The following is a 27,963-nucleotide window of genomic DNA, read 5'->3' on the forward strand; positions in this document are numbered from 1 at the left end:
GCAAAGAAAATCGGTGCGAACGAGCCCGGCCGACGTACGTGGAGGGACCATGTTACAACCCGACCTAGTAGGCCCTATCACACTCGCTCGAGCCACGCACGGGTGGGGGAGGGCGGCGCGGCGGCGGCTGCGATCTCTCCCAGTTCGACGGACGTGCACTCGTGGTAAGACGTGTGTGCACCGCTGCGACTGCAAGCGGAGCCGGCACGATGATACCTACCATGTCCGTGACAAATACAGCCTCGGTGGTATCGCAGTCCATGCAGCCATCCGAGACGCTGGCACGCATGTTTGACGATCTCAAGAACAAGTATGTGAACGATCGCAGCGCTAACCTAGGCAGAGATAAAGGGGTCCGAAGCCAGGCCGGTAAAGAGCTGGGAAGCTTTGTACGTATCCATATGACTGATATCAGGTGTCCTATATGCTTTCAGAGCTCAAAGGCGAGCGGCGGCAGGCGTTCCGTGCCGAGGTGAACCGACGCATCATGGAGCTTACGCACAGTGCGCAACCGGCCAGCAAGCTTGGTGGCATCACAGCCATTGACAACTTCCTCACGCTCGAGAGTGAGGACAATAGCGCACGACTTTACCGTTTCTACCAATACCTCAAGCCCAATTTGCCGTGCACGGATGCCCAGGTCATGGTCGCTGCGGCTCGTGTGCTAGGCCGCGTATCCAAGTTTGGTGGCCATTCCCTTGGCGACCAATTCGTGGAGTTCGAGGTTCAGCGTGCGCTCGATATGCTACAGGGCGAACGCAACGAGAATGCACGGTATGCGGCGGTGCTTATCATTAAGGAGATTGCGCGCAATGTGCCATACCTCTTCCATGTCTATGTGAGCCGCGTGATTGATCATATCTGGATTGCGCTACGTGATCCGAAAGTGGCTGTCCGCGAGGCAGCTGCCGAGGCGCTAGGCCCTTGCTTCCAGATCATATCGGACCGTGAGAAGCAGATGGGGACACAGGCGTACGAGTCGGTGTACGATGATGCAGAGCAGGGACTTAAAGACAAGTCCGTGGAAGTGATTCATGGAAGCCTACTCACGATTTTAAAACTGTTACGACACTCCAAGACGTTCATGCGTACACGGCTGCATCGCACATGTGAGTTGATTTTGCGGCTGCACAAGCATCGTGATCCATTGATCAAGCGCACAGTTACCAACCTGATTCCTGTGCTGGCCGCGTACGATCCACAGTTTTACGCGGAAGAGTACCTCGGTCCCGTGATGGCGACGCTGCTGGAGCAGCTCCGTCGCGAGCGGGAGAGGCCGAACAAGGAAGCGTGTACGGATACACTGGAAGCCATTGGTCTTGTCGCTATGGCGATGGGGGATCGAATGCAGCCGTACGTGGAAGAGATTATGGTATGTGTGCGTGAGTGTCTGCAGATGCGCGGCCGCAAGAATGCGCCGCCGGAAGGCCCTGTGTTTTTCTGTATCGGCCACCTTGCCATGGCGGTGGGAGCGCGCGTCGAGCGCGAAGTCCATGATTTGCTTGATATGATGTTTTCGTGTGGTCTTAGTGCGCCGCTGGTCTCGGCCTTAGAGCAGATTGTCGTGGCGATTCCTACGTTGCTACCGATTGTCCAAGATCGGCTTCTGAATATGCTTTCGTACTTGCTCATTGGTGTGCCGTATCGGCCGCTGGGCGCGCCGCCAGCGCGCCGAGGAGGCACCTTGCCGCCGGTGCTGCATGTATCGCCGGACGCCAAAACGATCGAGACGCTGACGATTGCGCTGCAGACACTGGGCAGCTTTGATTTTTCAGGGCACATTCTCAACGAGTTTGTGCGAAACTGTACGCTGCCGTACCTGGAATTGGATGCCAAGGATGTGCGCAAAGCGGCGGCATTGACGTGTGCGCGGATCTTTGTGAACGATCCCATCTGCTATCAGACGTCGATGCATGCGCTGGAAGTGTTCAACGATGTGTTGGACAAGCTCATTACTGTGGGTGTGGCGGATCCCGACGCGGAACTGCGCTTGACTGTGCTCAGTGCGCTGGACGAGCACTTTGATCGGCATCTCGCCCAGACCGAGTACATCCGCTCGATCTTTATTGCGCTCAACGACGAAGAATTCGCCGTGCGTGAAGTGGCTATTGGGATCCTGGGCCGATTAGCGAAGCACAACCCAGCGTATGTCATGCCGTCGTTGCGCAAAGTGCTGATTCAGCTGCTCACGGGTCTTGAGTATGCCACGGTGGCGCGGCACAAAGAAGAAGCGGCGCGGCTGCTTACGGGTGTCGTGAAGGCATTGCAAGGGCTGGTCAAGAGCTATGCCCTGACTATGCTGCAGGTGCTGCTCTCCAAAGCGAACGATGCCAATGCCAATGTGGCTGCGCGTGTCATGGAATGCCTCGGTGAGCTTGCGCGTGTTGGTGGCGAAGAGCTTGCGCCGCTGGTCGACGAGCTGGTCTCGCTGACTGTCACGCAGCTGGCCTCGGGGCCTGTGCATACCAGCATGGCGAAGCGCGATGCGGCGCTCAAGACGCTGGGCCGCATTGCCTCGAATATTAGTCACGTGGGCAATCCGTACCTGCAGTACCCCACGCTGCTGGGCGCCTTGGTGAAGATCCTCAAGACGGAGCAGGCGCCGAATGTGCGCCGCGAGACGATTCGTGTGCTGGGCATTCTCGGCGCGTTGGATCCGTACCGCCACAAACTTTTGGAGAACCGGTTGGAGCCTGTGTCCACGGGGCAGGCGCCGCAGACAGACTTGTTTGAGCTGGCGACCATGATCGGCACGTCGACCGACGAGTACTACCAGAATGTCGCGATCGAGTCGCTGATTACGATCCTGCGCGATGCCTCGCTCTCAGTGCACCACCACGCGGTGATCGAGGCGATTATGTACATGTTCAAGACACAGGGCCTCAAGTGTGTCGCATTCCTCCCGCAAATTGTCCCGGCGTTCTTGCATGTGATTCGCACGTGTGCGGGCGGTGGCTTGAGCGAGTTTTACTACCAGCAGCTGGCGATTCTGATCTCGATCATCAAGCAGCACGTTCGCAACTACTTGCATGACATTTTCGCGCTCGTGCAGAGCGACTGGAATCCCAACTCGTCGATCCAGCTGACAATTGTCTCACTGATGGAATCCGTTGCTCGTGCGCTCGAAGGTGAATTCAAGGCGTACCTTCCGCTGCTTCTCCCGAACCTCTTGCAGACGCTCGAGGGGGAGATTACGCCGAAACGGCTGCCTACGCTGCTGCGTATGCTGCAAGCGTTCTACGTGTTTGGCGCGAACTTGGACGAGCATATGCACCTGGTCCTTCCTGTGTTGGTCGGTCTCTTTGAGCGTGCTGATGCGCCGATCCCCCTGCGCCGCGCGGCGATTGTCGCTGTCGGCCAGCTCTCGCGCAAAGTCGACTTGGCTGATCATGCGTCTCGCATTATCCATCCGCTTATCCGCGTGTTGCAGAGTGGGCATGTGGAGCTTCGTACGCCGGCGCTGGACACACTCACGGCGTTGGTCTTTGTGTTGGGGCCGGTGTACATGGCGTTTGTCGCGATTGTGAACAAGACGCTGGTGCAGCAGCGTATTCAGCATGCGCGGTACCAGCAGGTGGTGCAAAAGCTGCTGGAAGGCGAGGCGCTCCCACTGGAGCTATTGCCGCCAGACACACTGGCGCTGGACAAGGGCGACGAAGGCCCACTGGCAGAGGCGTCGAAGATGGCCGTGCACCAAGCGCACTTGAAGGCGGCGTGGGATACGTCGCGCATTTCGACGGCGCAAGATTGGCACGAGTGGCTCCGTCGCATTGCCATTGAGATGCTGCGTGAGTCGCCATCGCATGCGTTGCGGGCGTGCCGTAGCCTCGCGGAAGTGTACCAACCGCTGGCCCTCGAGCTGTTTAACGCGGCGTTTGTCTCGTGCTGGGTCGAGCTGTACGAGTCGTACCAGGAGAGCCTTGTACGTGCGATTGAGACGGCGCTGGATGCGAGTGAGATACCTGACCAGGTCGTCCATGTGCTGCTCAACCTGGCCGAGTTTATGGAGCATGACGACAAGACGCTGATGATCAGTGTGCGTCTGCTGGGTGATCGCGCGTACAAGTTCCACATGTATGCGAAGGCATTGCACTACAAGGAGGCGGAGTTTATGGCCGAGCCTTCGCCGCAGATTGTCGAGCTGCTGATCGATATCAATACGAAACTCCAGCAGGGCGACGCGGCGTTCGGTGCGCTGACGTACGCACGTGAGCACATGGCGATCACGCACCATGAAGAATGGTACGAAAAGCTGCATCGATGGGAAGAGGCGCTGGGGGCGTATGAGCGCCGCGCCGAGGAGCAGCCGGATGCGCAGGACATTGTGTTTGGCAAGATGCGGTGCTTGCATGCGCTGGGCGAGTGGGAGCATCTCACAGAGCTCGTCCAGGCCAAGTGGCCTACGGCCTCGGCGGATGGGCGACGGCAGATGGCGCCTCTCGCTGCGGCGGCGGCCTGGTCGTTTGGGCAGTGGGATATGATGGACGAGTTTATTGCAGCCATGCGTCCTGACTCGTCGGAACGTTCGTTCTACCGCTCGGTGCTCGCCGTGCATCGCTCTCAGCGGCACCAGACCAAGCGCTTGATTGCCCGAGCGCGTGACTCGCTCGATACCGAGCTCACGGCGCTGATCAGCGAGAGCTACGGACGTGCGTACGATCTGATGGTGCGTACGCAAATGCTCTCCGAGCTGGAAGAAGCGCTTGCGTACAAACTCGACTATGCTGATCAGCCCGACCGCCAAGCGACGATGCGCTCCATCTGGATGAAACGACTCCAAGGCTGTGAGTTGGATGTGGAGGTGTGGCAGCGCATTTTGAGTGTGCGCAGCATTGTCCTGACGCCGGTGGACGATATGGACACATGGATCAAGTTTGCGAACTTGTGCCGCAAATCCGGCCGCATGGTGCTTGCGGAGAAGACGCTCAACTCGCTGCTGGGCCCAGATGCTCATGCGATGGAGACGCCGCTGAGTGGGCCGAAAGCGCCGCCTGCGGTGATTTACTCGCACCTGAAGTTCATGTGGGCCTGTGGTGCACGCGCCGAGAGTCTGAGCTACCTACGTGAATTCACCGCGAACCTCGCGGAGGATCTAGGCATGGCCACCGCCGATGCACAGGACAATCTCGTGCTGCCGGACATGCGTGCGTCGCCTCGTTTGAGCGAGTTTGCCAAGCTGCTGGCCCGCTGCTACTTCAAGCTGGGTGAGTGGCAGGTCGCAATGAACGAAGAGTGGGTGGCTGACGACACGTACGATGTCATTCGCTCGTACAAACGCGCGACGGAGCTCGACCACGATTGGTACAAGGCATGGCACGCATGGGCATTGGCCAACTTTGACGTCATTACTCACCATGAACGCCACGGCGTCGCGATTCCGTTCCACGAAGTGGCGGCCAGTATCGTGCCGAGTGTCCATGGCTTCTTCCGCTCGATTTCTTTGGCCAGTGGCAACTCGTTGCAGGACACGCTGCGTCTGCTTACGCTATGGTTCAAGTTCGGGCATCTCGAGCATGTGAGCGACGCGGTACGTCAAGGGTTCAGTACCGTGTCTGTGGATACGTGGCTCGAAGTGATTCCGCAGATGATTGCGCGCATTAGTGCGCCATCGCCGCGTGTACGTCGCCTGATCCATCATCTGCTGTCGGATGTCGGTGCGACGCATCCGCAAGCGTTGGTGTTCTCGCTTACGGTGGCGACCAAGTCGCCGTCGTCCGTACGTCGGCAGGCGGCGATGGGTATCATGGACACGATGCGGGAGCACAGCCCGGTGCTGGTCGAGCAGGCGCTGCTCATCAGCAACGAGCTGATCCGTATTGCGATTCTCTGGCACGAAATGTGGCATGAAGGTCTAGAGGAAGCATCGCGCCTCTACTTTACCGAGCACAACATCGAAGGGATGTTTGCGACGCTGGGACCGCTGCATGAGCTGTTGGAAAAGGGCCCCGAGACGTTGCGGGAGATCTCGTTTGCGCAGACGCACGGCCGAGACTTGAACGAGGCGCGGGAGTACGTCCGCCGCTACCGCCAGTACGGCGAGATCAGCGACTTGAATCAGGCATGGGACTTGTACTACCATGTCTTCAAGCGCATCACGAAGCAGCTGCCCGCCTCGAACTCGGTCCAGCTGGCCTTGCAGTACGTCTCTCCGAAACTGCTAGCGCTGCGTGACTTGGAGCTGGCGGTGCCGGGCACGTACATGAGCGGCCAGCCGATTGTGCGCATCATGCAATTTGAGCCGGTGGTGCTGGTCATTTCGTCCAAGCAGCGTCCACGCCGTCTGAAGATCAAGGGCAGCGATGGACGTACGTACCAGTACCTGCTGAAAGGGCACGAGGATATGCGGCAGGACGAGCGTGTGATGCAGTTGTTTGGGCTCGTAAACACGCTGCTCTCAATCGATACCGAGTCGTACAAACGCCGCCTAAGTCTGCGTCGATTCCCTGTGATCCCCCTGTCGCCCAACACCGGTATGCTTGGATGGGTCGCGAATAGCGATACCCTGCATATCCTGATCAAGGAGTACCGTGAGCAGCACAAGATCTTGCTCAACATCGAGCACCGTCTCATGCTGCAGATGGCGCCGGACTATGACAACCTCACAGTGATGCAGAAAGTGGAGGTGTTCCAGTACGCGCTGGACAATACGCCGGGCCAGGACCTGTATCGCGTGCTGTGGCTCAAGTCGCGATCCTCGGAAGCGTGGCTCGAGCGACGCACGGCGTATATGCGCTCGCTAGCGACGTCGTCTGTCGCAGGGTACATTCTTGGTTTGGGCGATCGACACCCATCGAACCTGCTGCTGGACCGCAAGACGGGCGAAATCATCCACATTGACTTTGGCGACTGCTTCGAAATCGCATGCCACCGGCCCAAGTACCCTGAAAAGGTGCCTTTCCGACTGACCCGTATGTTGATCAAGGCCATGGAGATTGGCGGGATCCAGGGCACGTTCAAAGTCACAGCGGAGAACACGATGCGTGTCCTGCGCGACAACCGCGAGAGTGTGCTAGCCTTGCTTGAAGCGTTTGTCCACGATCCCCTGATTTCCTGGCGTCTTGTGACGGATGCGGATGCCGAGCAGCGTGCACCTGATACCCTTGAATACGAGCACGAAGGCGCTGTGGAGATCCGTGGTGTCGAAGGCGAAGCACGCAACCAACGTGCGCTGGAAGTCGTTCGCCGCATCCAAAACAAGCTGACAGGCCGCGATTTCAACCCGAATCAGACACTCTCTGTGCCAGAACAGGTCGATCGCTTGGTCCAAGATGCTACGGCGATTGAGAATCTGTGTGTCGCCTTCATTGGCTGGTGCGCCTTTTGGTAGCAATGTAGGTACAAATCCACGTGGCGTCCACCTGTCATAGCCAGTCACCCGGCGGCGGCGGCGGCGGCGGCGGCGCATGGGCCTGCAGGGCGCGACGCGTCTCGTTTCGACGCGTCGCCCTCGCCTTCCGCGCACCGACTGGGTTCTCGCACTGTATCATGGCCCCAGGTCCGGCGAAGCAAACGACCTTGCTGGGCTTTTTCAGCAAGGCGCCCAAGCCAGCGACAGCGCCGTCGGCCGCCGCAGAAGGACCGCCACCGCCCGCAGTCGCTACGCCCCCGCCTACCACGTCGAAACGACGACACGACACGCCAGCGGCAGCACAGCCATCGTCCTCGCCAACACCGGCGCCGCGGACAGATCGGCCGGCCAAAGTCGCTCGCACAAATACCAAGCCGTCTCCGTCGTCATCGTCCATGACCCCGCCTCCGTCGAGCAACCCCGATGTGAGCCGCCAAGACTCACCAAATGCGGCTGCCACGTCGTCGCCCGCCGCATCGCATATGTCATCGCCCGTAGCCGGTCGTCGACGTGCAGCGCGACGCGTAAACTATGCTGAACCCAAAGCGCAGTCTGACGACGAGGACGACGAGGACGACGAGGACGAGTCAGGAAGCGACCAAGACCGCGACGAGTTTGTGCTGTCCGATGCCTCTGAATCCGAGAGTAGCGAAGATGAAGGCAGTGTCGTCGAGAGTGAGGAGCCTTCAGAGGCCTCCGAGCCTGACGACGATGTGATCGAGGATGTAAAGCCTGTACGACGGCGTGCATCGCCGCGGCCGCCGTCGCCCGCAAGAGTAGCCACGCCTTCTCCTGCGACACAGAGCATTAGCATCCCACGCAGTCGTACGCATCTAACGAAGGCAGAGCGACGTGTAGAAGATGAAAAACGGAAGCGCATGGAAAACGAGCAGGCATACAGTTTCCTGCTGGACGTGCGTGATAAGGATATGAATCGGCCAGGCGACTTGAACTACGACAAACGCACACTGTATATCCCCCCTACCGCCTGGAAAACGTTCACGCCCTTTGAGAAGCAGTTTTGGGAGATCAAGCAGAACCACTGGGACACGGTCCTGTTCTTCCAAAAAGGCAAGTTTTACGAACTGTACGAAGAAGATGCCTTGATTGGACACCGCGAATGCGACTTAAAACTGACGGACCGTGTGAAGATGAAGATGGTCGGTGTGCCGGAAGCCTCGTTCGATATGTTTGCGACCAAGCTGCTGGCGCTCGGGTACAAAGTCGGGCGTGTGGACCAATGCGAAACGGCTGTGGCCAAAGGCATGCGTGTAGGCGAAAAGTCGCGTGGCGGTGGCTCGGAAATTGTGCGTCGTGAGCTGCGGCATGTCGTGACCAGTGGCACAATTGTCGATGGCCACGTCTTAGCCGACGATCTCAACAGCTACTGTGTCAGTGTGAAGGAGGAAACAACGTCCCACGGCACTTCGCGCTTTGGTGTGTGTACGCTGGACGCAGCCACAGCCGAGTTCCGGTATATGACGTTTGAAGACGATGCGATTCTCACGCAGCTGGAGACGCTTCTTCGCTCGCTGCGTATCAAGGAGATTCTCCTGGAGAAGGGCTGCTTGGCCACCACGACGCTGCGCCTGATCAAGAACACCATCTCGTCCACCTGCCAACTGACGCTGCTCAAGCCTGGCACAGAGTTTCTCGACGAGGACGACACCAGAGCGCGTCTGCACACGCTGCTAGGCACGATCCCTGACAACCTTGCCCAGCTCGTCGACGCGGGTGGTCCTGCACTTTGTGCGCTGGGCGGCTTGTTGTGGTACTTGGAGCAGCTGCATCTCGACAAAGACCTGTGTGCGAGCCAGAACTTTGCCGAGAGGGCAGCGCCGGCGCAGAGCTCCAGCACGTTGATTCTGGATGCCAAGTCGCTAATGCACTTGCATGTGTTGCAAAACGATGAAGGCACCGACGAAGGCACCTTGCTGCGCCTGCTCAATCGATGTACTACGCCCTTTGGACGGCGCCTGTTCAAGCTATGGCTCTCTGCGCCGCTCTGCGATGTCGACGCCATTCAGCAACGTTTGGATGCGGTCGACTATGCGATGGAGCACCCGGAGCTACCAGAGATTTTTGAACGGTTCGCCAAGACGTTGCCGGATCTGGAGCGTATGCAATCGCGCATCGCTGCCGGAAAGTGTCGGCCCCGTGACTTTTTGCTGGTGCTGCGAGCCTTTGAGCGATTCCAAGGAGCCAAAGACGAGCTGCAAGCCTTGCTCGCTTCGACGTCCTGCGTGTCGACATTGCTGGAACAGCTCATGGATACATGGCCGCCCGTCGCTGAGCTCGCCTCGTCGCTGCGTGGCCACTTTGTGACGAGCGACGATGGATCATTCATACCTGTGCAGGGCGAGTCGGAGACGTTCGATACTGCTGTGGAAGGCGTGCATGCGGCCGAAGCGCGCTTGGAGAAGGAACTGGAAGCATGTACCAAAGAGCTGGGCTTGAGCCGCCGCGAGGTGAACTGGAAGCATATCGGTACGAACGAAATCTACCAGTTGGAAGTGCCCGCACGTACGAAGGTGCCTGCCAATTGGATAGTCATGAGCCAGACCAAGGCAGCCAAGCGGTACTATACGCCTCGCACCAAAGACCTGATCCGTGAGCTGAAAGAGGCGCGGGAGCGGCGCCTCGCCGCGCTCAAGCGGTTCCAGGACTATGTGTATGCGCGCTTCCGTGACGACGTGCCGCTGTATACGCGTGCGATTCGTACGGTAGCGCATATCGATGCATTGCTGAGCCTTGCGAAGAGCTCCATGGCTCTCGGCGCGCCTGCGTGCCGCCCCGAGATGATCGAGCATACCACGGCGTTCTTCGAGTTTACGCAGCTTCGGCATCCCTGCATGGGTCCCAGTGTGCTCACCGGCGCCACGGAATTCATCCCGAACGATGTGGCGCTGGGACGCGATGCGGAAGACGTGATGGTGCTGACAGGCGGCAACATGGCTGGTAAGAGTACCACCGCCCGCACCGCTGCTACCGCGCTGATTCTGGCACAGGTCGGCTGCTATGTCCCTGCCGCGGCCGCACGTATATCGCCCATTGACCGCATTGCCTCGCGCATGGGCGCGAACGACCAGCTGTTCCGGAACCAGTCGACGTTCATGGTCGAGATGCTGGAGGCCTCCAAGATCCTTCGTGAAGCTACGCCACGCTCGCTCATGATCATGGACGAGCTGGGCCGAGGCACCTCGACGTTTGACGGCCAAGCGATTGCGTATGCTGTGCTGCATGAGCTGGCTGCCAAGACGCCGGGCCTGTGCTTCTTTATGACGCACTACACGACCATGGCCGAGAGTTTGGAGGGCTACCCGCGCCTAGCGAATCGGCACATGGAGGTGCGGGTGGACGACGAGCAGCGCCATGTCGTGTTCACCTATCGTTTGGTGCCCGGGATTGCCGCGTCCTCATACGGTACGCAAGTCGCGCACATTGCGGGTGTGCCGGAGGCGATCTGTACCAAGGCGGCGGAGGTGTCCCAAGCCTTTTGGAACGAGGCACAGCATATGCACGCGCAGCGGTCTCATGGGCCCTTGCCCCTCGCGACACTGGCCGATTTTGCTCGCCTCATAGCCATCGGGCGTGGGCAGGCCACCGTCAGTGCCGCGGGGCTCGCAGTGTTGGCGCACGCGTTACAGCGCCCCTAATGAATTTCGCTTACACTGCGTAGAGAAAATAGTCATGCATATCTCTGTGGGGAATCACACTGTGTTGATGTAGTCAATGACAGGGTGTGGAGCAGCAGAAAAAAATTGCATGCAGAGGCCTGCATACAATCAGGCCACGGCGCGTCTCCGATTCGGCCGGAACGTGGGACTGCGCAGGCACCACCCGGAGGAAGGGCGGCGGTGTATCAGTACGTCTGCCTCTCGCCTTTCGCGGATCACGTCGCCGCCGTCTTCACCTGGCCAGCGTTCTTTGCCGAATGGAGTCAGGCCAAGAGCGACGTCCAGTGTCTGGCTACCGTGTTGTGGGACGTATCGACGCCTGTGGCGTGGACGTGCCAGAGCCGCCCACCAGTGCCCCACCGGTGGTCGACGTGACAAGCCCTGCGGAGGAGGGCCCTAAGAGCGTGGACGACATGCGCTTCGTCGATGCATCCATGCCCTTTCAGAACGATCCTACTTCTCTCTTGCCCAGTGCCGGTCTTCTGCCGACCGATCGAACCACGCCCAGCGAGGAGCCGTGGGTGTATCCCTTGTACAATACCACCTCGTTGCAACCGTCCAACTCCGTACGCAGTCAACGTAACTGGAATGAGTTCCATGGACATACAGTGACGCCCCTGCCTAGCCCGCTGCTGCATACCGCCTCCGAGGACTGCTGGATCTTGCCGACCATGGAAGACTCCAAAACTGAGGCGTTCTTTAGCACCACCGCTGTTCGACCCCCACCAAAACCCCCGCAAAACTTGGGCCGCAGCGCAAGCAGCAAAGTATCGCATTCCAACCCGTCCTTGTCATACAGAGAGCAGCGTCGACAACGTGCTCTGAGCTCGCCCAACGATCCGAGAGAACGCATGGGACCGGATGGCCATCTCTCTGTGACGACGTCCTTGGCCACGCTGTCCATGGACAACCGTACGGCAGAGCCCACCGAGCTCCGTCCTCCGCCGCATCGTCTCACTACGACCAATACCCCACGCGCGTCGCGTCACAATCACGGACCTTCCATGTCCGTGACAGGAGACAGCTTGTTCCCACCCCCATCAACGCATACGGCGTCCGACGAGGCAGATATGCACATTGCCGATTCCTCGCTCAACTCGATCAGCTACGAAGTGCTAGAGGCCTTCGACCAGATCACCGAGCACGAAGACGAGACGGCTGGCACCATCGGGCCGTACAAAATTGTATCGCAACTAGGGACAGGCGCCTTTAGCCAGGTGCTCTTAGCGGACCCTCTTGCCAAGCGTGGCAGCCGTGTCGCCGTGAAGCTGATTGCTAGTACGCCGTGGAAAACAGACAAGCGCGTACGTGTGAGCTGGGTTCGCGAAGCAGAGATCCTACGGCATATATCGCACCCTGGCATTGTGCAGTTTGTGTCGGCCTTCCGGACACCGCAGCACTATGCGCTCGCGTTGGAGGCATTGACGGGTGGCGAATTGTTTGATTTCCTACTGCAAAACCAGCTGGCCATCGCACGTCGAGAATGGCTGGTACGTCGTATCTTTGGCGAGCTGGCCTGTGTGGTCCACTGGATGCATAGTCACAACTTGGTCCATCGTGATATCAAGTTGGAGAATATCATGCTCACGCGTCACCTATTCACGTCAGAGAATAAACTGGCACCAAGCGACGTAGGGGCTATGCCGCTGATCAAACTCACTGACTTTGGCCTGGCCCGATTCGTCAAGCCAAACCATATGCTGGAAACGCGATGTGGCTCAGAAGAATATGCTGCGCCAGAACTGATTCTAGGCAAAATCTACGATGGAAAAAAGACAGATACGTGGGCTATGGGTGTGGTGCTGTATGCCCTGGTCACAGGCGCAATCCCATTCTTGGAACCAACGGTGGACGAAGCACGCACAGATGCCAATCGACTACAACAGGTCCGTGAGCGTGACCAGCCAGAAGGAGAGCGAGACACGCAAGAGCGCCGAGCACACCTAGTACGCATTGCTAAGGCAGAAGTTCACTGGCCCGAGCGCTCGAACGAAAACTTTGAGGATGCGCCGTCGGACGACTACCTCCCCGGTTTGCGACTCGTGACGCCGCAGGCACGTCATATTATCATGCGCTTCCTACGACGTGACCCTACACGTCGAGCCGAATGCCTCGAACTTTGGAAGGATCCATGGTTCCTCTATGGCAGCTTCGCATACGGATCAGGAGATGTGCAAGCTCAGTTGCCACAGCCGTACGACGAAGCGACAATGCTCTGTGTAGCTAACGAAGCATCGGCCCAGAATATGCGCATTGCCCTTCCATACTGCCCCATCGATCCAAGGGGGCGGCGCTGGGAAGAAATACACACGAAAGCAGGGAGCATCACGGACACCCCAGTAATAAGTCATGATTATTCGTAAAAAGATTTGGTAGAACGCTCCCCCAATGTACTATAATGAAGTCAATGCAAGAGCCTCGCGCCTTGGACGCCTCCACAACGGGCGACCGACCAGAGGGAACGCCAAGTAGACTCCTTGTTTTTTTTCCTTCCACATGACAGAGAATGGCCTGCCGCCTATGCGGTCGCTCTTCGGCGCAGACCCACTCGATGAGTTTGCTACGTTCGTAGCAGACTGGCTCTGGCAGAACATGCAAGGCCGGGCCAATATCGAAATCGAGGCAAAGCTAGGTCTGCTCATTGATCGGCAGACGAACATGCGACTCCAGCTCCCTGTGTATAATGAGACCATCATCGACGCCAGGGCCTTGGGTGTGCGCTTTGAAAGCAACATGAGCATGAAGCAGCATGCTAGCTTCAATAAGCTCTTAAATGAGCTCGTTGCTTATAGTACGACGCTGCCTGAGCACGAGCGTATTACATACAAGCACCAGAAAGAGACAGACTTTTTCTACGATGTACAGATGCAGGACACAGGTGAAACAGTGCACCTTCGAGTAACTCGCGACTCAAAAACACAGTCTGTGAAGCCAAATGGCGTGGTGACCAAGCAGCGTATCGCAGATTTGAATGTGTTTTGTCCAGCGCGTGCGTACGATTACCGTATTAGCATCAACACAGAAACCCCCATGCCACCGCCGCCGGACACATGCGAGCCGACCTATTCCCGAGAAAAGGATCGGTTGTCCTATGCTCACCAAAACTACCAAGTGGATCTAACGCAAGTCCTTCTCCCCAACAAACCCCATGAGCCGAACCACGAACTCGAGCTAGAGATCCGTGACGCAACATACTTTATGCAATTGGCCCAAGATACCCGGTTGCGCAATCCAGAAATGACTCAAGAATGGTCGCCGTATGAAGACCAGGTGGTTGTCTTTTTGAACAACATTCGGCTTCTCATTCGTAATGCGGACACGTTCATGGCGTAGGTTGTACATATGACCTTTGTAGGTATATACAGACTTTTGATGGAGAGAGTCGTATCGATGGCAAGATGGCCGAGTGGTTAAGGCGGTGGCCTGCTATTAGCACAACCGGCGAGGTTGGTAAGCCATTGGGTTCTGCCCGCGTGAGTTCGAATCTCATTCTTGTCGCATTTTTTTGGACGGCTTACATAGACCTCTCCATTCAAGGCGCCAACAAATAGGATGGCCAACGAAGCTTGAAAAGTTATGTCGTACCTACTTAATGAGGGAACCAGGGGAGCAGGTAACGCAGACGTTCTTTAACGTGGTCGTCAATGTGTTCAGGCTTGGTCATCACGCTGAAACGCATGCTACCATCCATCGACTTGAAAATGTGCGAGTCATCGTCATCGACAAGCGCGCTCACGCGGTCCACCAGTGCCTTGGTTACGACCTGCGAGGCTTCCACATTATGCTTGAGACTCTCAATGACCTCTGCCACACTCACCGTTTCCGAGCTCTCGCGCCATGCGTCGTAATCCGTAGCTATGGGTTAGACACGCATACGTAATACACACCCGTTGCAATAAGCACGTAGCTCAGCTCAGCCTCACGCGCCAACTTCGCCTCCGGAAGCGCCGACATATTGATAATATCGCCTCCCAGCTGACGGTACATGATCGACTCCGCTCGCGTAGAGAAAGCAGGGCCCTCCATGCACACCACAGTCTTGCCTGGATGGACCTTGACACTCGGCGCGTGCTGGGCCAATGTTTCACGGACACTAAAAAAGGTAAGGACATTGTATACGTACATGTTCTCCACAATAGGACGCAAGTGAATGTCGTATGGGTCACCGAACGAAGCATGCGCAACAACGTTGCACTCCTCACCCTCACCAAAGTACGAAGCACGACGGACACCTTTGGTACGATCAATAATCTGGGATGGGATGACAAAGTCCTTCGGTGCGATCTCCTCGCGAAGAGAGCCGACAGCAGAAAAGGCAAGGATGGCCCGAACACCTAGTGACTTAAGAGCCGCGATATTCGCAGTCGACGGCACACGCGAGGGCGGGATCGAGTGCGTGAGACCGTGACGAGCGAGGAAAGCAACATGGGTGCCGTTTTCTGTCCGCACAATAGAGATCGGAGACGAGGGGTAGCCCCAGGGCTAAAGGACTGTGAGCGTTGAACATCATCACGAACATACCGTCAATGGGCGGACAACATCGACTACTTCAATGCCCTCCAACTTGTAGAGGCCTGAGCCACCGATCACACCGACACGGATAGCAGGGCCTTTCCATTCCGACTTCGGAGCATCCATAGACATGTTGAAAGAGGGGATTAAGAAACAACCAGCCAGGACGTCAAGATCGCTGGCTTGCATGCCCCGTAAGAATGTGGAGGCCTCGTGCACAAATGCATGGCACTAACGCGATCTGCCACGACGTTAGGATAATAGGCAACACGCAATGGCCCCTGCGTCCCAGCAGGTGCAATTGACAGATACCCGAGCTGCGAACAACTCGGCGGCATATGAAGAAGAGAATGTGCATGCGTATGTTTAGGCATAGAAAGTTGACATCACCTAGGGTCTATGATGTGATTGCGGACCACTTTTCTAGCACACGATACAAAGTAAGTTGCAAGAAGGAAGCTTATGTCTAGCCATGGCCTCTTGTGGCTACATTTCTTAGCACGATACCACCTGGAAGTATTGGTGCCGATCTGGGATGTGGGAATGGAAAGTACCTTTACCTACGATCGGCTTTGGGCGAGCCATCGAACAATAGTAGCCTCATAACCTTAGGCGCTGATCGATGTGAGCCATTAGTCCGTGCCGCACAGTACAATTTTCCGCCCTCAGAGAATACAGTGAAGCATATTCATGATGTGGCGGTATCAGATGCATTGTGTAGCAACTATCGTGATGCTGTATTTGACTACGCGCTCAGTATTGCTACTATTCATCACTTTTCTACCCCGGAACGACGAAGACAATCTATCGAAGAATTGATTCGGATCGTCAAGCCAGTACAGAAATCGTCGTCCCTGTCTCAGGAGCCGACAGATACGCCGACCTGCCATGCCGCTGGTCGTTTCATGGTGTATGTGTGGGCCTTTGAGCAGCGAGGAGGTGGTCGGCGTCTTTTTGATACCCATTTGGCCGATTGCCAAGATGCAGCTGCGGCACAGGATGTGCTTGTTCCATGGGTTCGCACGGCGCAGCATACAGAAGGGAAAGAAGATGTACACCATCGATGTATGTATGATGAATCACTGACTCGCAGATTATCACCTCTTCCGTGAAAATGAATTAGATGAACTAGTGCAGTGGGCTACCGACAATATCAACCAGGGCAGGGATGCATCGCTGGATGTGGTCAAAGAAGCAGGAGGATGGGAAAAGGGAAATTGGTGGGGCGTATGGCAAGTCACTATGACGACACCTCCTCAGCAGGCGTAAGCTTTTCTTCCGCAGGCTCCTCTTCCCGGACCAACCGAGGCACACGCTCTTCCTCTGAACGGGGGCGAAGCACACGGAGGCTACCGCGCCAATTTTCGTCCCATATTACGCCAGATGAGGGCTTAAGAATGTGGTAGCCCTGCTCAGAGTTGCGCCATTGCTTCTCCTTTTCAAAGCGCTGGTGGCGAAGCTCTGTCTCTGTTTTCGGCATGAGCCGCTTCTCCGCTTTGGTAGGCTCACGCTCGCCGCGAGCAATCTCTCGCGAGGCTTTGAGCTCCTTTTTAAGGTCCTCGTAGTAAGTCTTCCGAGATTTTTCAATGTCTTCTATCGTCCGATCGAACGACTTGGGGTAGTAGGCCTCCTCTCCAATGCCCCAGTCAAGGTCTTCGCCTTGCGGTGGCTCCGTACGCACCGCTCCCACTGACCCAGGCTCAAACTCACGTGCATCGTCTTTGGACCCCAGCACAATGCTAAGGCCAGCTTCTGCACCTCGTCGGACGTCTGCACGGCGGTTGAAGAAACGCACGATTCGGTTAGGGATATTACGCCAGCCCACCATGTTAGTGAAATCGATGAAGCACAACGGTGGCTGGGCCGGAATGGGGAGCATGGGTGGCAATTCCGGCTCAGAAGCTGCTGACTCAGTCGACGCATTGGCGTGTGTGCTGATATGAGCGCCTTGGATACCTGCCGGAGAGAAACCAGCACCCTTTTGCATCGACATCAAACCGACTTGCGTCGGCAACATAAAGCTTTGGGAGGAGGAAGAGGGCAGGGGCGCACCATCCTCGTCATTGGCCTCATCCAAAGGCACGTCGGGTGTGACAGATGATGCCGCAGGAGCCACATCCTCTTCGTCGAAAGCAGAGTCGGTGCTTAAAGTGTTAGAGAGCTGCTCGTCATAATCCACGGGCTTGACAGGAATAGATGTACCCCAGCCCTCTTTCAGCGCCCATGCCCATTCTTTCAGCGCTGGCCGACCCACAAGCACTACGGCACCATCAAGTTCGCGTTGGAGATGCTCGGCTGGCGACAAGGTAGTAGGAAGAGCTGTACCAGGCGCCGTGTTGGTTGTCCATGGCTGTAGGCCAGCCAAGTTACGCCTCCTTTCATGGATACGGTCACGTAGCTCACGTGCAAGATTTCCATAGCGAGTGCCGCTGAGGATTTCGTAGTCAACGGCCGCCGCCACGAGAATAGGCTTTACATATCGCTTGAAGTACACAGCACTCACATCGTAATTGTCGTCGCCAGGGTACTTGGCTGTATATACAAGCACTTTACGAGGATGCTCATGAGGATGCATCACGCCATCAGAGAGACCACGGACGCGCTCTTTGTACTCTTCTAGGATCTTTTTGCATTGCTTACGATCGTCATAGTACAAATAACTCACGGTTGCAACAGATGCCCAGAATATGCACCAGTTGCGAGAGGGAAGCCTTGGCTTCCAAGCTAACACACTCTCAGGTATACCAACCCATAGCAGCGGGCGCAGTGCGCTTGGCACAACACGCTTGGGTGGTGTTGGCTTTGACTCTGTGGTCATGGAAGCGAGCTGCAGAAAGGAACTAGGCCCTTTTTTGCGAATCTGCCCGTTTTTGAAATTCCTAGCGCCACTCCACTTTTCGTCTTTCCCACAAAGATGACAGCGAGAGCACCACAGATGGCGCGGCCTCTCCATATGGAGTCCGGCTGGCTTACACGTGCAGATGGTAGCTCCAAGTTTGCGTTTGGATCGCAATGCAGTGCTGCATCTGTGTCCGGTCCGATTGAAGTCCGCATTCGCGATGAGCTCACAGATTCTGCTACATTCCAAGTCGGGGTGACTCCGTTGGACGGTAACACTGGCATAGCCACAACTGCTTTAGCGGCAGAGATTGAATCGTTGTATAAGGCTGTGGTACTTCTTCATCACTACCCTCGCTCGTTGATCCAGCTGTCTGTCCAAACCACAAGCTCTCCATCCCAAGCATCATCCACCGTTCAGCTTTCCTGGGATGGTCGCCTTCATGATAACAAGGAGACAGAGGCACGCATGCCTCTTCTGCTTGGGCCCGACATCCCCTTTCTTGCCTCAGAAACTGCTGCATCCATAAATGCGTCTACATTGGCTCTTTTAGATGCGAATATACCCATGCGAGCCACCGTGGTTGCAACTGCATGTGCTGTCCTGCGTCGCGAAGATGTCGATCCTGAGCGCGATCTTGAACCTTCCCAAAGTGATATTCACTGTATTGTTGTCGACCCTACAACTCTTGAAGAACATAAAGCCCTAAGCACTCACACTTATGCTTTCGCTATCTCTGGATTTGAACCTTTGATTGCCAACACCTCCAATGTCACAACAGAGCTCGTCTACTGTTCTAGCCAGGGACCCTCCGACGCTCGATTGAGGTCGAAGTTATATTCATACGCAGAGAAATCCGTCCTTTTGATACTGCAGTCTATCCGTTCTCATATAGAGTCACGGTTCGAATAAAAGTTTGATTCCTCACGGTTAATCTATCCTTTCAGAGACGCTAGGCTGAATGAGCCTGCATGTTACTTCATTCCTTTTTATATATCTCTTTGAACACATATAATAGAACAAGCGCCAATGGTTTAGTGGTAAAATACGGCTTTGCCATCTCTCGATGTAGCTGTGCCGGGGGTTCGATTCCCCCTTGGCGCATACCTTTTTCATACTATTTTACTTTGTCATTTTTTTTTGGCAAATATGCGCAAGTAACTTCTACAAACATGACGACATTTTCTGACATCTTTTTGACAATGATCACCGCCACAGGATTTTCAATGAAACCATTTCAAACAACCTAACTACCCTATTTGGAATCTATAAAAGAATGAGCTATAATACGTAGGGGATGAAATTCAACATGTAGGAATTAATTTTAAACATGTAAATCCTGGAAGTAAAGCACTAGCCTGATCCTGGATGGGTCATGTATTCTTTCTTTTCATTATCTTGTCCAAACAAACAGGACAAACCCGTAACTTTACAATAAATATATTACACCTTGTGATGCTTGAAAGCGCCAGCATGAGGGCCATTTCGGGAGTGGAGTTTCAACTCCTCAAACGTCTTCTTTCCCCGGGGGCTTAAAAACCCATCGAAACGAATGTGACGAGGTTCTAATAAAGCACTCTGTCTCATTCGCTCAGAGTCTTCAAAGTTTTTCTCTTCCTCTAGATGCAGTCCTAGCTTGCGCTTAGCACGCAACAACTTAGGGCCGTCATCACTGGGCATAGAAGAAGAGCGCGAAAGAGAAGTAGTCCGGTGGGCTCGTGGCGACATTGATATAGTCTCGTTGACCCTGGAACTCTGTGTTGGAACTGCATAGTCAGGACTAGCAGTCCCACTTGTTCCGTAACATTCATCTTTAGCAGACCGAAGTAGAGCATCAAACACATCAGAATTGAAATGTTCAGCTGGCTCACTAGCACGTCGACGGAAATCCCAGCGCTTACCTGCAGCAGCTGTTGACCGAGTGAAGCGCTCGAACCAAAATTCTGACCCATTCCCGAGCTCTTCCGTGGGTTCAGTAGGCAGTGTCCGCATTAGGATTTCTTTGGCCATCTCCTCTGCATGCGATGAAGGGGTAGCTGTGCCTGGTGAAATGCTACCAAGCGATTTCGCCAAAACCGCCACCACAGCGCGTTGCCTAGCCCGGTCGTGAGTGTCTGCAAATGGAGCCCAATTTGGCTCCGTGATCATGATAGAACGTTTCATAGTTTCCGATGGAGAGGTGCACTCGCTACCCGCGCGCAACATTGCAACTTCATCCATACCAACCTTCTCACCATCCTCCTGTGCCATTGTTTGAAGCGCGAGAGGTGTTGGTGAGAGACACTCCCAGGGGCTATTGACCGCATGGCGTGCCATTCGTCGCCGGTGGCGAGGCAGCTCCTCCAGGGAGCGGGGATCACATAGGAGTCTGGATGGAAATACTTGGCTATCCCGCTTGAGGATCGAAGGACGCCGCGTTGGTGAGCTTTCACTTGAGCCCACCCATGTTGTTTCACCCTTACTCAAATCCAGTTTGATGGGAGTTCGACATAATTCACTTGACGGGTCAGAACTTACCAACAAAACGTTCATCTTCCCTCTCTTCACGGCACCATCGAAACCGTCCATGAGTTCGGGGTCAACGTGTTCATCATCATCATCTTCGTCATCGTGATCATCTGAACTTAACACATGTTCATCGGCATCATCCATGAAACCTGACATGAATGGAGACGACAAGCTGAAGTCTTGTGCATGAAGAGCAGAAAGCAAGTAGTTCATGTTAATTTCATATCCATTCGAAAGGGCGTAATAGTAGATGGCCATAGCACTTGTCACAACTGTTGCGGTGGCCAAGAATGCCACAGTCCACTGTGAGGAATTCCGCAGGGAAGCGCGCCGCAGGAAAGCATCCCTAAGCTCAGCCGGGATTGTGGCGTAGTACGAGCCCATATTTGTACCCATGTGCCATCTTGGGAAGTACCCTGGCCATTTCTCAGCGCTAATCGCATTCAAAGGTGCGTTAAGCCATTTATATGGTGCCGGCAAAGCTGGCGCGACAACATACATGGCGAAAGCGTTAAGGTAGAGAGAGGTTGAGTGATAGACCTTTCTTCAGGATACCTCGCCTTCAAAGCAATAACAACACTATTACAATGCTTCAAGCAACTCGTGGGCAGAGTGTGGATACGTGGTGGACACGTTAAACTTAAGACTCTGACCCAGAGCAAGCATATCTTACAGCAGGACTCGGTTTTATCTGCAGCCTTGTGCAGGGGTTTCAATCGAATTGGCTCCTTTATGCGCGGGCTTCATTTCTCGCTTCAACAGACATGAGAAATTCAGCCCCCTGTATGCAGGGAGCGCATTTTACATTAAATAATTCACCAATTCACTTATATAACACTATGTAAGAGACATTGGGTCTAATTCCCCGATAGCGGGCTCCACTCCAAGCATGCCAAGCACTATTTTGGAGGTATCGTGTCCCCTTTGTTCAAGGGTAGCGTCTGCATAACCTTTTTCAAATGCTTGGTCATCAATTGTACGAGACTCATGCAAAACTGTCAGCAGATCTTTTGTCACGAGGGCGTTATATTCAGGGTGGCCTTGCAGTGTTAAGATATGTGCATTGCGAATAGCCAATGGCCCTGCAGAACCTGTCGTGGAGTCGTCCACATCGAACGCCACATACGATGAAGTTTTGACTGTAGACGGTAGTGGCGGTGCTTCGGACGGGTAATGCAGCACCATTCCTTGAATTTCACATGCCTCGTTGCCGCCAATGCAAATCCATGGGTCTCCTTCCACGGGCGGAGGCATTTGTGCCACGCGGTCAATGTGAACTTGTTCAAGTCCCTGGTATGTCAGTTTCTATTCTTAGCCGCTTTGCTTCGTCGTAGCCAACTGCTTTAGTGATACGTACCCATTCCGTATCTCTGTCAAAGGGCGACAAGAGATTGGTCCCTTCCTCTGTGAGATGGAATTGTGTAACGCCGAGCTAGTTTGTCAGTTTACGTTCGTACCTACCTCAGCATGCGCCTGGTCATGCACCACCTGGCCGCCGAAGGCTCGGGCAATTAGTTGATGACCAAAGCCTACGCCTATAATTCGGACCAACGGGTGCTCATGGACGAGGTGCACCAAGTACTTGCTGAGCACTTCGATCCACACAACGTTTTCATCAAGGGCTGAGTTGGCTGTTCATGTCAGTTTGCATATATAGTTAGCAACGTACCACTCCCAGTTACTATAATAGCATCCCACAAGCCGTCATCCAGCTGTGCAAGATCCGGGAACTCAGCTTCCTGGACATTGAATGCCTGGATATGCAGGGACACCTTTGGGTGCCACTCATGCCGGGGAATCTTTGACAGTGCTTCGGCCAGCGTGTTTCGGAACATGATGTCGAAACCACCGCCAATTTTCTCCGCTGTCTTCTTTGGTGGCTCTCCTGCTACCAGGAGTGCAATAGAAATTGTTTTCTGCAAATCACCAGTTTTGCGCACTGTATGTTAGTAGCCCACCAGGAGCTCGTACCTACCGTCGTCAGTCATGGTTTGGTCCGTTCAGGTACCGCTGTACGCTGAATTTATCCCCTTCTCGCACATCACATTATATATCGGGCATATCGGGCGTGAAAATCTCGAGGTCTTACTTGATTGCTATGGATTATTTACGCCGAGACGTTTTTTTGCGTGCTACCATCTTGGGCTGGACTTGACTGTTAGCAGTCGGGGTATCAGAGGCAGGCTTAGGCGTTAGATCAGACAGATCTAGTTTCACAATAGGCACATCTGTCAGATCATCTTGGTCTTGCGGCGAAGTCACCGGCGCTGAATTCTTCTTGCGAGTGCTTTTCTTTGTACGCGAGCTCGAAGACGAATCCAAGTAGAAGGGATTGTCCATATATTCGCGCCTTTGTGGCGAAGGCTTGGTGCGACTCTCTGTATCTTGTTTTTCCGGTACTGGCTCTGGCGATTTCATATGCTCTCGACGCACTTTTGGTTTGGAACGCACGGGTGTTGGTTCAATGGCGTCCCATACTTTCTTCCACGACGACTCTGGGGCAATCCACGCGCGTAGATTCATTGAAGCTGGCAAAGGTGCAGGTGGGGTCGCCTCTTCAGAACGCACGTAGTACAAAGGTAAGAGCAGATGCAAGGCGCGAGGGCCTGCCGCGTCCTCCGATGGTTTCTCGCCCCAATCCTCATCTGCGTGCTTAGGGGCAGCGGGCTGGTCCTTGACCGCCTCTAGGCCTTTTTGGATCAGAACAAATAACTGAAGTCCTTCCTGGACGCGCTCATGTACCTCTGTATCCTCCAGTCGTGCGAAGGATGTCAGCTGTGCTGACATGTGTTCCGTCAGTGCTAGAAGTGAAGTTTTCGTTTCTTCCGTCCAAGTAGAGGCCAGGCTCGCTGCCCAATATGCGTATAGCTTCAATGCACTGTGAATCGATACGGCCATTGTCTGTGGCGACAACTCTTTGACCTGGTCTTGAACCAACGCGCGCACAAGGGCTGGGACGTCCTCGACTTCATTGACGAATTCGCTGCAAATAGCTGCTCCGGCACGAATTACTTCCGACGTAGGGTTGTCGCGCGAGTACATCTCTGCATCTAAAAGCATAGGCAGCAACATTTCGCATGCCTGGGATTGAATAGATGGGTGCAAAAACACGAATTCTGTCAGTTGCGTGACAATGCGAGGTACAATGGCCGCATGTGCCAAGTCCACAAGTCGGACAAGCGTATCCAAGTACCAAGACGGGTCGGAGATATGTGCATACTGCTCCGCAGAACCAAGATCCAAAATGCTTTCGATCACCTGGATACGGAAATTTGTCATGGCCGCTGTCGAGGAGGGCGGGAGAGATGATGGGTCGACAGATGTGGCATTCTCTGTTTCCAGGATGGTCGATAAGCTCTGTGTAGCAGAATCGGACACTGCCGCCGTAGGTTGTTTTTCTAAAAAGTTCATCAAGGCCTCCACGACAGACTGCAGGGAAGAAGGCGATTCAGCCAAATGGCAAGCAAGGTCCAATGCCCGAAGACGAATGGTAAGATCGGGATGCGAAATGGAGTTCAAGATCGTTTCTTGGTGCTGTGCCACAAGGTGAGGATGCGTAGGTATTAATTTGCCGAGCGCAAGCAGGGCAATGTACCGTAGGTTTTGGTCTTCATCGTTGAGGAAATGGCCCAAGTTATCCACACAGCGCCATGCCAACTCTTCGCTACCAGGCCCTTGAAGCATGCCGCCGATGATGGTGGTGTGAATACATTCGTACAAGAGACTCATGGCTGGCGTCGTGGAGATGATCTCCGTGAGAGGCTTTTGCAGCTTGCGCACCAACCGTGGCTCCACTGGCGCCAGTGCACCAAACAGCTTTACTACTTTGATTAGCAGCCAGTTGTTGGAGGTAGTAGTCAGGATCTGGAAAAGCTGAGGCGAGAGTGTCACAAACGGCGCCGGGTTCCTGCGGGCAAGTTCACAGATCACGTTCACTGTGGCTGTGGCTACGCTTTGGTGCTCATCACAGAGCAAGTCGCGCAGGCGTTCCCACGTCCGATCCAAGATATCTGGGCATTTGGTGATGGCCGAGTACAGGACCAATACAGCCCTCTTGCGTACCAATGCCCGAGAATGCGTCAGCATCACAGAGATATCATCCACCAGATGCTGCGCAAGCTCTTGCGTGATTACATGCGAGAGACCATGCAAGGCGGCCAAGACGTCCAGGTGGGCCGCCGAATGCAAATCTTTCTTGATGAGGTTGGTCGCCAAGATCAGCACTTCTGTGTCTTCAGCCCAGCACAATGTCGCAGCTAGGTATCCGATGTGTTTGATATGATATTTGGACGAGGCCATCGTCTCCAAGATATGGAACGAGGCGCTGCTTACTCGATAGCCTAGCATTTGCAAGTAGGCCAGCTTCAGTACGGCTTCTGCCTTGATATCCATATCCGCGCTTTTGATCTCAGCCCGAATTTCTTCCAGCATGCTGGCGACGTATTTGGCCTCATCTTTGCCGCGGTGCGACCTAAGACCCTTGATCAGGGCGCTTAGCGACTTTTCAAACATGCGACTGGCCAGGGAGGAACGAGCACGTCGTGGCTGCCATTGACCGATCGACGTCCACGCCCTGTCACGTGCACGCACGGTCCTTCGCACTATAGGTACAACCATTCATGCTACGAACATGCAAACGCAAAAAAGTGGGCAGATATACATCATCTGTAGTTGTAGGTGCAGATAAGGAACGTGAAAAACATTACAGACGCACGGCCTTGTAGAAGGACGCATACATGTTCACATTGTCGATCGGCTTGCCCGTCTCACGAATGTGCACAGGTGCGACCTTGAAGCCAGCCTTTTCGAAGCGCTGCTGGTACCACGGGTATTTCGCCGCACTACGCCAGAACACGGCACCACCCTTGGCAATCACACGGGCCAACTCGACCACTTCGCGATCCAAGTCCGACACGGTCTTGTCCTCCTCATTGCGTGCCTGCTCCAGGCTCGGCAGCGGGACGGACTCGTCCACGGGATCGAACCAGTCCATGTGGTCCATGAGGATCGCGCGAGTAAGACTGCCATCCTGCATACCAGAGAGAACAGACACGATGGCGTCCGTGTGAAGGCGGAACGAATCGAGCGCTTTGCCGTCGTTGGCCTTGAGGGCGTTGAACGCGTCCTCCTTCAGGTACAACGGGCAGCTTTCGTGGCTGTAGTTGCCCATGAGACACAGGCGGTAGTGGTAGTTGTCTGTCGAAATCAACGAACGTGCAGGGATCGAGTCCAGAGTGTCGATGGCAAACTGCTCCACCGAGCCTTCGTTCTTGAAGATGTTCAGCTGGTTCATCGGCACACCGAGAGCGTTCCACAGGAAGGCAGGGTTCGACAGGAACAAACGAATGAGCGTCTCATTAATGATGGTCTTGCGGACTTTTGTGTCCCAAATCTGCTTTTGCTCCTCCAAAGACTTAGTCGTACACATCTTCTCGACGTTCTTTTGCGCGCCCATCATCCTGAACGCGGTCTTGGCCAGACGCAAGGCATGGCCAGAGTAGCCGCGGAAGTAAAAGGCACGGTCAAATGACTTGTTGTTGGTCTTCCAGAACTGGTACGCATGCGACGAGAGCATCGGCGAGATCTTCTCGTCGAGCAGTTCTGGGAAGTTTTCGATTTTTCCATCGCCAAACATGCGCCAGAAGGTCGGGTAGTCCAGCGTCGAAATGGCAGCGAGCTTCAGCTCGAGCAAGTGACCCTGGCATGGGTTCATGTCCACCGCGTGGATGCGGCGTGGCTTGGCCGTCGCCGCGTAGTGCAGCGCATTGTCACCAGCACTGGTAATGCACAGAATCGAGTCCTCAGGACCCAAGTCAAGGTGCTCCATGTCCACGTACGGGTCTTCCCACGTGAAGCCGTAGATCCACGTACGGAACAGGTCGCTGAATCGGTCATCCACAAACGGCAGACGCCACTGCTTCTTTTGGTAGTGGAACGAGCTTTGCGGCCATTGGATGGCCATCTCCTGTTTCAGCTGCTCCACAACGCCGTCAATTTGCTTGGTGGTCAGTGCTCGCTGCATACGCTCACGCGCAATGTCCGGGAACGAAGGCGGCACTGCAACGTGGTTGCCCGCTTCCATTTCAAACGCCTTCACAGCCGAGGTCGTGTCGCGCTGGCGCGAGACACCAATCCAGACATAGTAGGGAATGCGGATCAGGTACGGAACGATAAAGTGGTTGCGGCCATTGTAGCATTTCAGCGTACCGAACTTGTGCTCCAAGTACTCACGACGCGCCGGATGCAGCTCAATATGGTCCAACGAGAACCATTGACGCCAGAACCACGAGTTAAGCCAGTGACATTGACGCATGATCGAGCCACCCACCAAGGTCGTCTGATCCGACGTGGACTCGGCGCTCGACACGTAAAAGTCGGCGACACCAAACACACCAAACTCAGGGTCGAGGAACTCGTCGATACGGTCGAGCACGGCATAGAATGGCGGAATCATTGAGATCGAGTACGAGCAAGTAAACAGATCGACTTTGCGGTCGTCCGACAGACCAGGGAGCGTGAACTCCTTCGCGTTTTGGCACAGAGCCTGCACGTTCTTGTAGCCCAGGCGTTCAAAGCGCTGGCGCGCGACCTTCAGAAGCGGCTCACACAGATCAATCAGGTACACTTGGTCGAATTCGGCGATCGGGAAATACTTGTCCATTTGCTCAATGTTCCAGCCGGTACCGCCGCCGATGTCGACCCACACGAGCTTGCGCTGGGGATACCTCTCACGGAGGCGGCGCATTTCAGCCGCGCACAGCTTCAGCATGGTACGGCGACCTCGCAAGAGACCTGTCCGAGTTGCATCGTACACTGTGGCCTGGTTTTCGTAGAAGCGATCGAGACGTTCTGCCTGGTTGGCCGTCTTGCCGAGCGGTTGCAGGAAGCAGTTGTAGGAGAAGACGAGTATCTCGCGGAATGGCTTGTATACAGCCGCCAGGACCGTGATGGCAGCAAGCACACCTGCTGTGGTCATGGCCACGCGACCCATGGCAAGGCTTTCGAGGCGCTGCATGATGGAGGGGCCAAAGCTGGACACTTTATCAAGCATGGTTCGTAGGGGTGTGTTGAAAGAAAAA

At 55.1% G+C, this 27,963-nt stretch overlaps 10 protein-coding genes across 10 annotated transcripts; 5 read left to right on the top strand and 5 right to left on the bottom strand.

The window, feature by feature from the left end:
* Window positions 1-221: 221 nt before the first annotated feature.
* Malapachy_1132 (atypical pikk frap protein kinase) lies at window positions 222-7,327 on the top strand (the record flags this gene model as incomplete). Its single annotated transcript, XM_018135642.1, has 3 exons — window positions 222-310; window positions 344-389; window positions 416-7,327. 3 exons carry the CDS (start codon window positions 222-224, stop codon window positions 7,325-7,327), a joined length of 7,047 nt encoding a protein of 2,348 aa, XP_017992152.1.
* A 158-nt stretch (window positions 7,328-7,485) lies between these two features.
* Window positions 7,486-11,004, top strand: Malapachy_1135 (dna mismatch repair protein msh6; the record flags this gene model as incomplete). The annotated part of the gene is made up of 1 exon (XM_018135645.1): window positions 7,486-11,004. One exon carries the CDS (start codon window positions 7,486-7,488, stop codon window positions 11,002-11,004), a length of 3,519 nt encoding a protein of 1,172 aa, XP_017992151.1.
* Window positions 11,005-11,282: 278 nt separating this feature from the next.
* Malapachy_1153 (kinase-like protein) lies at window positions 11,283-13,388 on the top strand (the record flags this gene model as incomplete). The annotated part of the gene is made up of 1 exon (XM_018135663.1): window positions 11,283-13,388. One exon carries the CDS (start codon window positions 11,283-11,285, stop codon window positions 13,386-13,388), a length of 2,106 nt encoding a protein of 701 aa, XP_017992393.1.
* Window positions 13,389-13,521: 133 nt separating this feature from the next.
* Window positions 13,522-14,358, top strand: Malapachy_1127 (mrna triphosphatase cet1; the record flags this gene model as incomplete). The annotated part of the gene is made up of 1 exon (XM_018135637.1): window positions 13,522-14,358. The coding sequence occupies one exon, from the start codon at window positions 13,522-13,524 to the stop codon at window positions 14,356-14,358; it is 837 nt and encodes a 278-aa protein (XP_017992201.1).
* Window positions 14,359-14,614: 256 nt separating this feature from the next.
* Malapachy_1143 (methylthioadenosine phosphorylase) lies at window positions 14,615-15,669 on the bottom strand (the record flags this gene model as incomplete). The annotated part of the gene is made up of 4 exons (XM_018135653.1): window positions 14,615-14,880; window positions 14,913-15,118; window positions 15,149-15,507; window positions 15,547-15,669. 4 exons carry the CDS (start codon window positions 15,667-15,669, stop codon window positions 14,615-14,617), a joined length of 954 nt encoding a protein of 317 aa, XP_017992423.1.
* Window positions 15,670-15,811: 142 nt separating this feature from the next.
* Window positions 15,812-16,660, top strand: Malapachy_1159 (s-adenosyl-l-methionine-dependent methyltransferase; the record flags this gene model as incomplete). Its single annotated transcript, XM_018135669.1, has 5 exons — window positions 15,812-15,897; window positions 15,932-15,977; window positions 16,008-16,538; window positions 16,576-16,602; window positions 16,631-16,660. The coding sequence occupies 5 exons, from the start codon at window positions 15,812-15,814 to the stop codon at window positions 16,658-16,660; spliced, it is 720 nt and encodes a 239-aa protein (XP_017992384.1).
* A 117-nt stretch (window positions 16,661-16,777) lies between these two features.
* On the bottom strand, window positions 16,778-18,355 carry Malapachy_1167 (hypothetical protein; the record flags this gene model as incomplete). Its single annotated transcript, XM_018135677.1, has 1 exon — window positions 16,778-18,355. The coding sequence occupies one exon, from the start codon at window positions 18,353-18,355 to the stop codon at window positions 16,778-16,780; it is 1,578 nt and encodes a 525-aa protein (XP_017992344.1).
* A 3,559-nt stretch (window positions 18,356-21,914) lies between these two features.
* Malapachy_1170 (hypothetical protein) lies at window positions 21,915-22,872 on the bottom strand (the record flags this gene model as incomplete). The annotated part of the gene is made up of 6 exons (XM_018135680.1): window positions 21,915-21,924; window positions 22,011-22,174; window positions 22,242-22,316; window positions 22,346-22,515; window positions 22,554-22,823; window positions 22,860-22,872. 6 exons carry the CDS (start codon window positions 22,870-22,872, stop codon window positions 21,915-21,917), a joined length of 702 nt encoding a protein of 233 aa, XP_017992303.1.
* Window positions 22,873-22,987: 115 nt separating this feature from the next.
* On the bottom strand, window positions 22,988-25,396 carry Malapachy_1164 (adaptor protein complex ap-3 delta subunit; the record flags this gene model as incomplete). The annotated part of the gene is made up of 1 exon (XM_018135674.1): window positions 22,988-25,396. One exon carries the CDS (start codon window positions 25,394-25,396, stop codon window positions 22,988-22,990), a length of 2,409 nt encoding a protein of 802 aa, XP_017992343.1.
* Window positions 25,397-25,586: 190 nt separating this feature from the next.
* Malapachy_1139 (hypothetical protein) lies at window positions 25,587-27,899 on the bottom strand (the record flags this gene model as incomplete). Its single annotated transcript, XM_018135649.1, has 1 exon — window positions 25,587-27,899. The coding sequence occupies one exon, from the start codon at window positions 27,897-27,899 to the stop codon at window positions 25,587-25,589; it is 2,313 nt and encodes a 770-aa protein (XP_017992147.1).
* Between the last annotated feature and the right edge of the window lie 64 nt (window positions 27,900-27,963).

The sequence above is a fragment of the Malassezia pachydermatis genome (assembly GCF_001278385.1).
Source record: "Malassezia pachydermatis strain CBS 1879 chromosome Unknown scaffold3, whole genome shotgun sequence".
In the NCBI taxonomy this organism is placed as follows: domain Eukaryota; kingdom Fungi; phylum Basidiomycota; class Malasseziomycetes; order Malasseziales; family Malasseziaceae; genus Malassezia; species Malassezia pachydermatis.